The 14,580-nt window shown below is 49.7% G+C and overlaps 1 protein-coding gene across 5 annotated transcripts in view; it reads left to right on the top strand.

The window, feature by feature from the left end:
* Positions 1 to 14,580, top strand: part of SOX6 (SRY-box transcription factor 6) — a 507,467-nt gene that overhangs the window by 207,435 nt on the left and 285,452 nt on the right. For 4 of the 5 annotated variants that reach the window (XM_073603957.1, XM_073603956.1, XM_073603955.1 and 1 more), the window contains one exon: positions 10,243 to 10,480. The exons of the other annotated variant lie outside the window; for it this stretch is intronic. In XM_073603957.1, coding sequence (XP_073460058.1) covers positions 10,243 to 10,480 — 238 coding nt within the window. The remainder of the gene's footprint in view (positions 1 to 10,242; positions 10,481 to 14,580) is intronic. 5 annotated transcript variants of the gene reach the window in all.

Raw genomic sequence — 14,580 nt, forward strand, 5'->3', positions numbered from 1 at the left:
CGGATGTATACGGTCTGTGGGGGGGGTCGGATGTATACGGTCTGTGGGGGGGTCGGATGTATACGGTCTGTGGGGGGGTCGGATGTATACGGTCTGTGCGGGGGTCGGATGTATACGGTCTGTGCGGGGGTCGGATGTATACGGACTGTGCGGGGGTCGGATGTATACGGTCTGTGCGGGGGTCGGATGTATACGGTCTGTGCGGGGGTCGGATGTATACGGTCTGTGCGGGGGTCGGATGTATACGGTCTGTGGGGGGGTCGGATGTATACGGTCTGTGGGGGGGTCGGATGTATACGGTCTGTCCGTTGGTCGGATGTATACGGTCTGTGCGGGGGTCAGATGTATACGGTCTGTGCGGGGGTCGGATGTATACGGTCTGTGCGGGGGTCGGATGTATACGGTCTGTGGGGGGGTCGGATGTATACGGTCTGTGGGGGGGTCGGATGTATACGGTCTGTGGGGGGGTCGGATGTATACGGTCTGTGGGGGGGTCGGATGTATACGGTCTGTGGGGGGGTCGGATGTATACGGTCTGTCCGTTGGTCGGATGTATACGGTCTGTGCGGGGGTCGGATGTATACGGTCTGTGCGGGGGTCGGATGTATACGGTCTGTGCGGGGGTCGGATGTATACGGTCTGTGCGGGGGTCGGATGTATACGGTCTGTGCGGGGGTCGGATGTATACGGTCTGTGGGGGGGTCGGATGTATACGGTCTGTGGGGGGGTCGGATGTATACGGTCTGTGGGGGGGTCGGATGTATACGGTCTGTGGGGGGGTCGGATGTATACGGTCTGTGGGGGGGTCGGATGTATACGGTCTGTGCGGGGGTCGGATGTATATGGTCTGTGGGGGGGTCGGATGTATACGGTCTGTGGGGGGGTTGGATGTATACGGTCTGTGGGGGGGGTCGGATGTATACGGTCTGTGCGGGGGTCGGATGTATACGGTCTGTCCGTTGGTTGGATGTATACGGTCTGTGCGAGCGTCGGATGTATACGGTCTGTGGGGGGGTCGGATGTATACGGTCTGTGGGGGGTCGGATGTATACGGTCTGTGGGGGGGTCGGATGTATACGGTCTGTGGGGGGGTCGGATGTATACGGTCTGTGGGGGGGTCGGATGTATACGGTCTGTGGGGGGGTCGGATGTATACGGTCTGTGCGGGGGTCGGATGTATACGGTCTGTGCGTTGGTCGGATGTATACGGTCTGTGCGGGCGTCGGATGTATACGGTCTGTGCGGGCGTCAGATGTATACGGTCTGTGCGGGGGTCGGATGTATACGGTCTGTGCGGGGGTCGGATGTATACGGTCTGTGCGAGGGTCGGATGTATACGGCCTGTGCGGGGGTCGGATGTATATGGTCTGTCCGTTGGTCGGATGTATACGGTCTGTCCGTTGGTCGGATGTATACGGTCTGTGGGGGGGTCGGATGTATACGGTCTGTGGGGGGGTCGGATGTATACGGTCTGTGGGGGGGTCGGATGTATACGGTCTGTGGGAGGGTCGGATGTATACGGTCTGTGCGGGGGTCGGATGTATACGGTCTGTGCGGGGGTCGGATGTATACGGACTGTGCGGGGGTCGGATGTATACGGTCTGTGGGGGGGTCGGATGTATATGGTCTGTGGGGGGGTCGGATGTATACGGTCTGTCCGTTGGTCGGATGTATACGGTCTGTGGGGGGGGTCGGATGTATACGGTCTGTGGGGGGGTCGGATGTATACGGTCTGTGGGGGGGTCGGATGTATACGGTCTGTGGGAGGGTCGGATGTATACGGTCTGTGCGGGGGTCGGATGTATACGGTCTGTGCGGGGGTCGGATGTATACGGACTGTGCGGGGGTCGGATGTATACGGACTGTGCGGGGGTCGGATGTATACGGACTGTGCGGGGGTCGGATGTATACGGTCTGTGCGGGGGTCGGATGTATACGGTCTGTGCGGGGGTCGGATGTATACGGTCTGTGGGGGGGTCAGATGTATACGGTCTGTGGGGGGGTCGGATGTATACGGTCTGTCCGTTGGTCGGATGTATACGGTCTGTGGGGGGGTCGGATGTATACGGTCTGTGGGGGGGTCGGATGTATACGGTCTGTGGGGGGGTCGGATGTATACGGTCTGTGTGGGGGTCGGATGTATACAGTCTGTGGGGGGGTCGGATGTATACGGTCTGTGGGGGGGGGTCGGGGGGTATACGGTCTGTGCGGAGGTCGGATGTATACGGTCTGTGCGAGGGTCGGATGTATACGGCCTGTGCGGGGGTCGGATGTATACGGTCTGTGGGGGGGTCGGATGTATACGTTCTGTGCAGGGGTCGGGGGGTATACAGTATACGGGGGCAGCTGTGGTCCTGTTATTGTTTTGTGGCACGCACTTGTGTTGCGTCTATTTATAAGCGCGTCGCACACGGCCTGAAAACTACAGACGCTGCAGACACAATTAGCTTCCCCCCGAATCTTTATTCTAAATTTGGTGCTGGAAATAGAGAGACAAGACAGAGAGAGAGAGAAGGAGAGACTGCTGACATGGGGATACCTGATCCCCCCCCCCCCATCCCTTTACTATTCACTTTATTACCGCCCCCTGTCTCTGGAGAGCTGCGGATCAATCACACGCACAGCGCCCTCCCGGGAGATCTGCTCTTCACCATGAAGGAGATGTAAATGTGAACTGGATGGCATTTCCTCTGCTCTGTGCTCCATACACTATTGTTATGTATCTCTATTTTTTATTCTTTGTTGCATCTTAGGGTTGCTGATCTCCTGCAGCTTCTTTGCAGCCTCTTCATGTCTACATGCAGTGATGGCGGCACGGCATTTCCCAGGGCAGGTGTCCTATTGGACCGTGTCTGTGTGATGTATGTGGGAACAGCCACTTGTGGTCTCCATCCGAACAGCACCAGAGGACATTTAGGAGATGGGGACAGAGCGTTGTCACCTTATAACAGGAAGTGCCTGATCAAGGACCTCCATGGCGGGATCACGGTTCATCAATTACAGGAAATCCTATTTTTTGAAGCACCAACCATCCGGGATTTACATCACATTTCAGAAAACTGTGCTAAGACTGGGGGCTTCATGGGGGAGCGGCAGATTCAATCGTTTGTCTCACACAAATGCATATCATGCAAAGTGCATTCCTTGCCACCAGTTACTGCAAGATGAATGTGTGGAGCCGACCGACCCAAAGACTCAATTCATGTCCTAATCGTACCGCACAGGACACAGGAGTGTAGTCCAACCATTGGGTTATATACCGCCGCCCTCAGGTGATTGGACACTGGCAAAAAAGCTGCTGGGTCACCCCATATATAACCCCTCCCACTCCCAGCTGGGAAATCTCCTATACAATCCCTCCCACTCCCAGCTGGGAAATCTCCTATACAATCCCTCCCACTCCCAGCTGGGAAATCTCCTATACAATCCCTCCCACTCCCAGCTGGGACATCCTCTATATAACCCCTCCCACTCCCAGAATGAACAGTCTCTATATAACCCCTCCCACTCCCAGCATGAACATTCTCTATATAACCCCTCCCACTCCCAGGATGGACATTCGCTATTTAACCCCTCCCACTCCCAGCATGGACATTCTCTATATAACCCCTCCCACTCCCAGGATGGACATTTGCTATATAACCCCTCCCACTCCCAGCATGGACATTCTCTATATACCCCAACCCACTCCCAGTAGGGACATCCCCTAAATAACCCCTCCCACTGACAGCAGGGACATTCCAATATATATATATATATCCCCGCCCACTCTCCAAACGTCCCTATATTACCCCTCCCATGCCCAGCAAGGACTTCCCCATATAACCCCTCCCACTCCAAACAGAGACATCCCTTATATAACCCCTGCCACTCCCAGCAGGGAGATCCCCCTATGTAACCCCTCCCACTCCCAGCAGGGAGATCCCCCTATGTAACCCCTCCCACTCCCAGCAGAGAGATCCCCCTATGTAACCCCTCCCACTCCCAGCAGGGAGATCCCCCTATATAACCCCTCACACTCTCAGCAGGGAGATCCCCCTATATAACCCCTCCCACTCCCAGCAGGGAGATCCCCCTATATAACCCCTGCCACTCCCAGCAGGGAAATCCCCCTATGTAACCCCTGCCACTCCCAGCAGGGAGATTCCCCTATGTAACCCCTCCCACTCCCAGCAGGGAGATCCCCCTATATAACCCCTCCCACTCCCAGCAGGGAGATCCCCCTATGTAACCATGCTTTGCGTATTTCCCCCAGATCTGTGCAGTCATCCAGTGTGAGACTTCCTGTAATAAAGACCGCCCACTGCTGATCTCTCTCCTTGTGCAGGGGGGCTGGTCTTGTCCCCGACCCTCCTATAGTTTTCTGTAGTGGGTGGAGCCTGCTGGCCCCTCCCACAGCTCTGCGCTCTCTCCTTGTGCAGGGGGGACTGGTCTTGTCCTCGACCCTCCTGTAGTTTTCTGTAGTGGGTGGAGCCTGCTGGCCCCTCCCACAGCTCTGCTCTCTCTCCTTGTGCAGGGGGGCTGGTTTTGTCTCCGCCCCCTCCTGTAGTTTTCTGTAGTGGGTGGAGCCTTCTGGCACAGCGATAATGTCACTGTTACTTTCACAAGGTAATATCTGGGTTAGCGAAGGCTTTTGGTGGATTTGAGGAATATATTTGGATGGAAGTTTTTCGGGTTGGTAATTATCCGGAATCCATTGGCGTTGTCGGGATTATTATTTTCTCACCTCTAATAATAGAGGATGGGAGGAGACCTGTAGCTGTGGCGCAGTACACAGAGAACGCCCCCCCCCCTCCATGGTATTAGGAAGACTCTGAGATATAGAGGAGGGAATTCCTAGATATGGTTGTTGAACGGCTGCCAATGACCACAACGCATGAATTTCAGCGATTTCTCCGGAATTGTTCCGCTCTGCAGCTGCTTTCATTTCTCCTGACAGGTTTGTAAGTTCCCTTCAGACAAGTCGGATCACATCCCATTACCAACACCCAATTCCTTAATGGGAGCGATATTCTGGGGGTCTGCGCCGGAGCACAACCACCTACTGTTACCGCCCATTAAAGGAGCGCTCCACCTTCTACGAGTTGTTCCAGAACCGGGGACGCCGCCCTGGCCTTGTGTTCTGTGGTGCGGATCGGCCAATCGCCATCGCTAATACGCCTTCTCCTCTGCCGATCGCTCCCTATTGGCTTAGGGCCTATTCACACCATCACGTCCTATGTGCATTAAACCGCAGGATCGCGGCGCTGTACAAACGCACAAAAAACGAGTCGCCATGATCTGTGAAGTGATTTCCATCAGTACGCCGCCCTGGAGCTTACCGCGCCGCATTAGAGGGCCATGCGTTGTGTTACAGTTCAATGAGCTGCATTAGAGGGCCATACATTGTTATAGTTCAATGCGTTTCGTTAGAGAGCCATGCGTTATGTTCCATTTCAGTGCACTGTATTGGAGGGCCATGCGTTGTGTTACAGTTCAATGCACTGCGTTAGAGGGCCATGCATTGTTATAGTTCAATGCGTTTCGTTAGAGGGCCATGCATTGTTATAGTTCAATGCGTTTCGTTAGAGGGCCATTCGTTGTGTTAGAATTCAGTGTGTTGTGGGGCTCATTCACAATAGTGGTAAACCCCCACAGTTGAAATGTGTTTTTACTGCCCCACCCGGTGGCCAGGGGTGTACACATGCTGCGGCCATAATGCTTCACGGCTGCGGCGGGAATTATCCCGTTTTTGGTGAGTGTAGCGCCTGCGGAGCGTGACCCACTGAGGTGAATGCGGAGCGGCACACTGGTGCAGATTTCAAAGGGGTAAAGCAGACGGTTTAGAGGCGGCACAGCTAGTGCTCCCTGAAGAGCGATCCAAATGTGGTTCGCTCTTCAGAAGCCAATCCTTGTGTGGATGAGCCCTTTAGAAGGCCGCGCATTGTGATCCCACCATGGAGGTCCTTGTTCAGGCACTTCCTGTTATAGGGTGACGACGCTCTGTCCTTGTCTCCCGGTTGTGCCCCTGCGTTGTCACCCTCACAACACACATGACACAGGCACTGTGCCCCACTGTTGTCACCATCAGGAAACCACGAATCCCCCCCCCCCCCCCGAGAAATGCTCCGACAGCCAAAGCTGCTTTCCGCTCGTCTTCTCTCATCCTTTGTGCTGCTGATCTCCTGTGGTCTCTTTGCAACCACTTCCTGTCTCCATACACCCCAGCGCTGGGGTGTATGGAGACAGGAAGTGGTTGCAAAGAGACCACAGGAGATCAGCAGCACAAAGGATGAGAGAAGACGAGCGGAAAGCAGCTTTAGCTGTCGGAGTTCCACTTCTACTCTTTGGACACTTTAAAAATGATAAATAAAGCTCATTAACCCCGTAATGTCCGCCGTGTTCTGAGGTTTTCAAAGAATATACATAAACAAAGCGAAATAAAAATAGAAAAAAAAAAAAAAAGCAGGAAGAAAGATTTCCAAACAAAATATTTCAAAAACATGTCAAAAAAATCGGATGTGCGTTTTCTTCCGTTGTGCCGCCGGCGATGGATTTAATTTTATTCTCGGATAATTAAATTTGCCGATATTTTTTTTCTTTTCATTAATTGTGAGAAATGTAACATTAGCTGTGAGATCCTCTGTCAGCGCGCTGGGCGGCGGCACGCCGGGTTTTATTTGGAAATGATTTTTTTTTTTTTTTTTTGCACCCTGATATTTCTGCACTGTAATATTCATGAAGTCACATGCCGGATGGAGCTGTGACAGTCTCGTATTGCGGGACTCCCCCACCCCCATCAGCTTTTTATTTGTCTGACAAAAGGGGTCCCAGAAAGTTAACGATTTGCTAATTTGCCAAGCGGCACTTTGGGCGCCGTTCTTATCGGACATGTGTATTCTGCAATGAAAGGGATTGAAATGAGTTGATGGTAATGTGCGGGATGGGAGCCAATCGTATTCCAGCATTTCTTCTCATTTCCTGATTCACAAATCCCGCAGAATTTTTTGGGTGCTTTAACAGGTGGATACGTCCTTTAATTCAAGCAGACTCCGCCCACTGCGCATCTATCCTTCATCGCAGATTGACACGGAAGGTTTGTGTCCTTTGAAACCTACCCCTCCCCCACCACCCTGGAAAATAACAGAGCGAAACAAAATTTACTTTTGTAGCGACTTGTTGGCCAAAATGTTGCTGAAAATGCTACAAAGTTGCTTATTGTGAAAAGCAGGAAATAAAAATATCCTGCCAATATAATCAATATCCAAAAAATGATACATTATCGCTTAAATCCTTCATAGGCCAGGGGGTGTTAGGAGGGTACAGGGGGGGGATTGTCTATATGATAATGTATCAATATTATTATTGTTATTATTATTATTTTGTTTCTATTATTATTATTTTATGTTGTTATTATTATTATTATTATTATTATATTTTGTTACATAGTCTGGTTAAAAAAAGACACAAGTCCATCTAGTTCTTCTTATTGTTTATTATTATTATTATTTTATGTTGTTGTTAATAATGATAATAATAATAATCATAATAATAAAAATAATCATACTAATATATATATATATATATATTATATATATATATATATATATATATATATATATATATATATATATATATATATATATTTTTTTTTTTGCTATTATTATTGTTATTATGATAAATATTATTATATAATATTATTATTCATATTATTTATTATCATTATGAATAATATGAATTATTATTTTATTTTGTTGATAATATGTTATATATATATATTTTTGCCATTATTATAATTAGTATTATTATTAATATTCTTTTATAATATTAGTATTCATATTTATTATTATTAATATGAATTATTTATTCATATTATTCACTAAAAATTATTCACATGATATTATTCATATTAATATTATTAATATTATTCATATCCATATTATTATTATCTTATTTTATTATTAAAAATATATTTTTATTCTTATTTTGTTATTATATAAAAAAAATTGCTTTAGGGCCGGTTTACACCATGAATGGCGCAGGATCACGCTGTGCGCTCTGGTTTGCGATTCACTTGCAATCCAGGTGCAGTACAAATTCGGCCCAATCATTAGAATGGGCTGAAATTGCGCCGGATCGCGCCAAGCTGCGCATGCGCTACTACGTTACAAAAGCGCACAGCAACCTTGTGATCCTGCGCAGACAAATGTGCTGCGTTTTGCGACCTGCATTTTGGTGTGTCATTTTGGCAGCTGTGGCGTTTTTTTTTTTTTAATGCGGTGCGGGAAAACGCGCACGACCAGGCCAGGCGGGGACCCAACTGCTGCTTTCAGTTTGGAATTTGGGGCTCATTCGCACCGGGCGCGTTGGGCTGCGTCGTTCCACACCTTTTGGCAGCCCTCACCCGAATGAGATACATTTTCCGGGCAGAAGACTGGAAATAAGGCGTCAGATTGGGCGTTCCTCGTCCTCCATCTTGGGATCTGCTCATGTATTGGCGGTAATTTTACTAATGAGTTTTCAGGCGTTAAATAAAACATTTGAACACGCCAACATAGAAACCTGTTTTAAAATTTAAAGTATTTCTTTTTTTTTTTCCCCCTTTTTTGAGTCGGTGTTATTAATGCATTGACTGTGAAATAAAGCGCTGTTGTAATCAATAAAATAAGACGAAATCTGCTTTTATGCGTTCCCCTGACAATAAGTATAAGCTGGAAACGCATTGATGTGGAAGAGGATTAATGCAGGAAAATGACATAAATTATTGAAAGGAGATTTTTTTGATTTTTTTTTTTTTTCAAACCAACAAATTATGATTAATTGAAGAAGTGCGCCGAGAAAAAAACAGAAATTAGGCCTTGCGTTCGCCGGGCTGAAAGTCTTTGATAGTTGTCTGTACCCGATGTTCTATTAAATACTGATATTAAAGCACAACGCGTTGGAGAAAAGGTCTGCGCGCCCGGCGCGTCTCCCGGAACGGCGAGGGTTAATCTGTAGAGGTCTGTGTGACGCTTGTGAAGTAGAATGTTCAAAATTTTATATGGAGGGCCGAGTGGGAGATGTTCTCCCTGCCAGATTCCAGTGCAAGACAGGACTTAAAGGCCAACCCCCCCCAACCCACAGTTTAGTTTTATGTAATTGCTAACAAGTTAAATCCAGTGTGACATCTCCCATCAGATTCTCTGACTACCTGCTTGTGGGAGGGGCAGAGACACAAACTACTGCAGGGAACCTCCTCGTTGTGGGAGGGGCAGAGACACAAACTACTGCAGGGAACCTCCTCATTGTGGGAGGGGCAGAGACACAAACTACTGCAGGGAACCTCCTCATTGTGGGAGGGGCATGGACACAAACTACTGCAGGGAACCTCCTCATTGTGGGAGGGGCAGAGACACAAACTACTGCAGGGAACTTCCTCATTGTGGGAGGAGCAGAGACACAAACTACTGCAGACAGGTCTCCCCACTGTGGGAGGGGCAAAGACACGAACTACTGCAGCGAAATCTCACCATTGTGGGAGGGGCAAAGACGCAAACTAATAAAGGAAATCTCATCATTGTGGGAGGAGCATGGACGCAAACTACTGCAGGAAAAGTGTCCATTGTGGGAGGAGCAGAGACACAAACTACTGCAGGAAATCTCACCAATGTGGGAGGGGCAAAGATACAAACTACTACAGGAAATCTCCCCATTGTGGGAGGGGCAGAGACACAAACTACTACAGGGAAATCTCCCCATTGTGGGAGGGGCAGAGGCACAAACTACTGCAGGGAAATCTCACCAATGTGGGAGGGGCAAAGATACAAACTACTGCAGGAAATCTCCCCATTGTGGGAGGGGCAGAGACACAAACTACTGCAGGGAAATCTCCCCATTGTGGGAGGGGCAGAGACACAAACTACTACAGGGAAATCTCCCCATTGTGGGAGGGGCAGAGGCACAAACCACTGCAGGAAATCTCACCATTGTGGGAGGGGCAGAGACACAAACTACTACAGGGAAATCTCCCCATTGTGGGAGGGGCAGAGGCACAAACCACTGCAGGAAATCTCCCCATTGTGGGAGGGGCAGAGACACAAACTACTACAGGGAAATCTCCCCATTGTGGGAGGGGCAGAGGCACAAACCACTGCAGGAAATCTCATTGTGTTCCATAGACACCCCCCAGCTATCTACACCCCCCCTCTATTTGCCACATTAATCATGTTTTATGACGCTGATTTCCTGCTTGGCCGCACTGACTCCATCTTGTCTCGTTTCCAGGAGGATGTCGTCCAAGCCGGCCACCTCTCCGTTCACCTGTAAAGCGGATGGAGATGAGGAGATGACCGGAGAGCTGGCCTCGAGGGAGAATGATGACAACGATGAAATGCACCACCTCCCCCACCTGCCGCTGCACTCCCTCCTACACAACAAACCTCACCCCGAGGAGCTCTCCACCCTCGTCACAAGCATGCAGCCCGACGTTGACTGGGACAGTATGATGTCACAGCATAGAATGGTCAGTCCTGGCGCTCTATGTCTATCTGGTGGGTGGGGCTTCAACATCCTAATTTAAATAAGCTTTTAGATGCATATAGGGAGCTCAGCCCTCCGGCTTAGGGTACAGGGTACCGGCTTAGGGTACAGACATTCCTATAACACCCCGCCTACCCAACCCCCTTCAGTCGGTGATCTGGGAACCCCAGTTTGTGATGCTGGAAAGAAGTTCCCAGACACACCCCTTTCAGTCTCCTCTCTGTCTCCAACATACAGAAAGAATTGCCACCAATCAGATTCAGACCTACCTTGGAGGTGTGACACTGATTGGATGTACTTGGGACGTTGACCCGCTCATTGCCCATGTAAGGATATCTCTGGAATCTGGCTGATAGTGGGGCTACAGAAAAAGCGGGGAGCTAAGTCTGACTTTATCACAGCTGCAGTGTGTGCTGGACAACATTCACTGATTGGTGTCACCACATTCCTCTATCACTCTTTAATCTGCGACGATTCAGCTTGTGATGTGACACCCCCACAAATTGTGGACGGGAGAATTAACGTTCGTGTGACGCAAAGATGGCGCATGTTCCAACGCAGCGCTCAATGTCGCTAAAAACTCTGGTGTGATTTACTTCAGTCCTAACCCCTCCCCCACCCTATTTCCAACCAGTAGTTATTGATACATATTATCAGTAGATTGTTACATCATCTTCATTTATTAGATTGGAGGTATAAATCGGCACTCGCCGTTCACATCTCCGAGCTCCGCCCTTCGCGTTCCTCTCTGTATACAGACGCAGCTCTCACCCTGACCGCCGGTGACAATAGATTCCAATCTTGTAACGCATTCACAGTCTGAAAAATGATGTCATCGGATGACCTCATCCTCGCTGTGAATCTTCCTGCTGACATCGCTGATTGATGGCGACCCGGAGTCCTGATTAATGGAAAGTCCAACAGATGCCACCATCCTGTCCGTCATTCATGGAGGAGGGGAGGGGGTATCAGACCTGAGACTGGGGCATCTGTTATATGTCACCTCTAACACCACCCGATGACAGGCCGATCCGCCAACCAATAATTCTCCATGTTAATCAAGTTCCTGGGTCTGTACCCCCACTGTGCCCATTATGAGGGGTTCCCACCATCCCTGTGCTGAGTTCCCGGGTCTGTACCCCCACTGTGCCCATTATGAGGGGTTCTCACCATCCCTGTGCTGAGTTCCCGGGTCTGTACACCCGCTGTGCCCATTATGAGGGGTTCCCACCATCCCTGTGCTGAGTTCCCGGGTCTGTACCCCCACTGTGCCCATTATGAGGGGTTCCCACCATCCCTGTGCCGAGTTCCCGGGTCTGTACACCTCCTGTGCCCATTATGAGGGGTTCTCATCATCCCTGTGCTGAGTTCCTGGGTCTGTACACCCGCTGTGCCCATTATGAGGGGTTCCCACCATCCCTGTGCTGAGTTCCCGGGTCTATACCCCCGCTGTGCCCATTATGAGGGGTTCCCACCATCCCTGTGCTGAGTTCCTGGGTCTGTACACCCGCTGTGCCCATTATGAGGGGTTCCCACCATCCCTGTGCTGAGTTCCCGGGTCTATACCCCCGCTGTGCCCATTATGAGGGGTTCCCACCATCCCTGTGCTGAGTTCCCGGGTCTGTACACCCGCTGTGCCCATTATGAGGGGTTCCCACCATCCCTGTGCTGAGTTCCTGGGTCTGTACACCCGCTGTGCCCATTATGAGGGGTTCCCACCATCCCTGTGCTGAGTTCCCGGGTCTGTACACCCGCTGTGCCCATTATGAGGGGTTCCCACCATCCCTGTGCTGAGTTTGATGGAGCTCGGGGCTTTTCCTTCCAATTAGACACCTCACAGGATGAAGTCCTGACCTCAGGCTCCGCCTATACCATGGATGGGGTCACCATGGGGGGCTGTTTGGGGGCCCCTCTGTGGTGTCACACCCTCCAGACATACTTATGACAATTCAATAATTCAGAATGTGACAGTTGTCACCTAAAGAGGAAATGAGAGGAAATCTTCCAATGGGGACACTTGTTCGTCTGACAACTAAGAGAGGATTTCCCTTCACAACAATAAAAAACTGAGAATGTTGCCCTTCCCCCGCTCCCTACAAAAGTAACAAAACCTCTTCTAGTGTAGAATGTATCACAATGTACTTCTATCGTGTCACAAAGTATCGCTGATTTTGAAGTCTCCGGCCCGGTTGGGGATTGCAGTCGGGATCGCCCCGTCTCCCCAGTGAGGGGTCTCGCGTATTCTGCGTGCGCCGAGCAGCCAGAACGGTTGCACTGAGCGCCCCGCTCCCCCTCCCAGCGGTGTACTTCTGCCGAGTAATAAAGAGATTTCACAAATCGGAGGGAGCAGCTGCCTCTGAATTACTCTCTCAGCGCCTTTTTTTTATTTGACAGAATCCCACAATTTGTTACCGCTGGAATTCCCGGCACACGGAGTTATTTCATCATCCAGCAAAACAATGCGAAACCTCTGACCCCTCCCCCCCATTCCCTCAGCGCAACGGCGCCTTTAACCCCTTCAGAGCTCCAATCCATTAACACACGCACGTCATCGCGCCTTTTATGCGCGTTGCATGAAGAAGCCGATTCATTTTAGACAGGCCGCGATGCGACAAAGATGCCACATGCCACGCTTAGCGCACCACAACGCGCCGATTGTTCACATTCATGTTGTGTTACATGCCCTGCAGTGCATTGTGTTACTGCATTGTGATGCAAGTCAAAAAGAATGGCAACCCAGTGCCCCGCAGTGCGAGTTTCTGGGCGTTTGTATGGTAAAATGCGCATTTTAAAGTTCGTTTGCACAACACTGACTGTGAACGGGTCGTAAGGCCGGGTTCATACCTCGTGCATGTCAGGAACGCGTCCAAACTGCGCACTTTCCCAACGCACACAGAAACACGCATTGCACTTCAGCAGACGATCGCTCACAGCACTGCAGGTTCACGGAGAAATCATTCCCGCCACCGCGATCCGGCTGAAGGATCCCGGCTCTGACCCTGCAGGACCTGAGCTGTCACACTATGATGTCATACTCCGCCCTGACACTAATTACGGGTCTAGAGTAGGAGCGAATGTGATTTTCAATAGATGTTCCTAATTACACTGATCTGGAGGATTCACCTGCAGAGAACGTTCACTGAATGTCATATTCTCTGTCTTGGGGAGTGTTACAGTGCCTGGAAAAAGTATTCATACCCCTTGAAATTCCCCACATGTTGTTACAACCAAAAACGTAAATGTATTTTATGTGATAGACCAACACAAAGTGGCTCATAATTGTGAAGTGGAAGGAAAATGATAAATGATACAAATAAATATGTGAAAAATGTGTGGGGGGGGGGGCATTTGTATTCAGCCCCCCTTTACTCTGATACCCCCAACTAAAATCTAGAGGAACCAATTACCTTCAGAAGTCACCTAATTAGTAAATAGAGTCCACCTGTGTGTCATTTAATCTCAGTATAAATACAGCTGTTCTGTGAAGCCCTCAGAGGTTTGTTAGAGAACGTTAGTGAACAAACAGCATCATGAAGGCCAAGGAACACACCAGACAGGTCAGGGATAACGTTGTGGAGAAGTATAAAGCAGGGTTAGGTTATAAAAATATCTCCCAAGCTTTGAACATCTCACGGAGCTCTGTTCAATCCATCATCGGAAAATGGAAAGAGTATGACACAACTGCAAACCTACCAAGACATGGCCGTCCACCTAAACTGACCGGCCGGGCAAGGAGAGCATTCATCAGAGAAGAGCCAAGAGGTCCATGGTAACTCTGGAGGAGCTGCAGAGATCCACAGCTCAGGTGGGAGAATCTGTCCACAGGACAACTATTAGTCGTGTTCTCCACAAATCTGCCCTTTATGGAAGAGTGACAAGAAGAAAGACATTGGTGAAAGAAAGTCATAAGAAGTCCTGTTTGTAGTTTGTGAGAAGCCATGTGGAGGACACAGCAAACATGTGGAAGAAGGTGATCTGGTCACATGAGACCAAAATGGAATTTTTTGCCCTAAAAGCAAAACGCTATGTGTGGGGAAAACTAACACTGCACATCACCCTGAACACACCATCCCCACCGTGAAA

This window comes from Aquarana catesbeiana, linkage group LG11 (assembly GCF_042186555.1).
Source record: "Aquarana catesbeiana isolate 2022-GZ linkage group LG11, ASM4218655v1, whole genome shotgun sequence".
In the NCBI taxonomy this organism is placed as follows: Eukaryota; Metazoa; Chordata; class Amphibia; order Anura; family Ranidae; genus Aquarana; species Aquarana catesbeiana.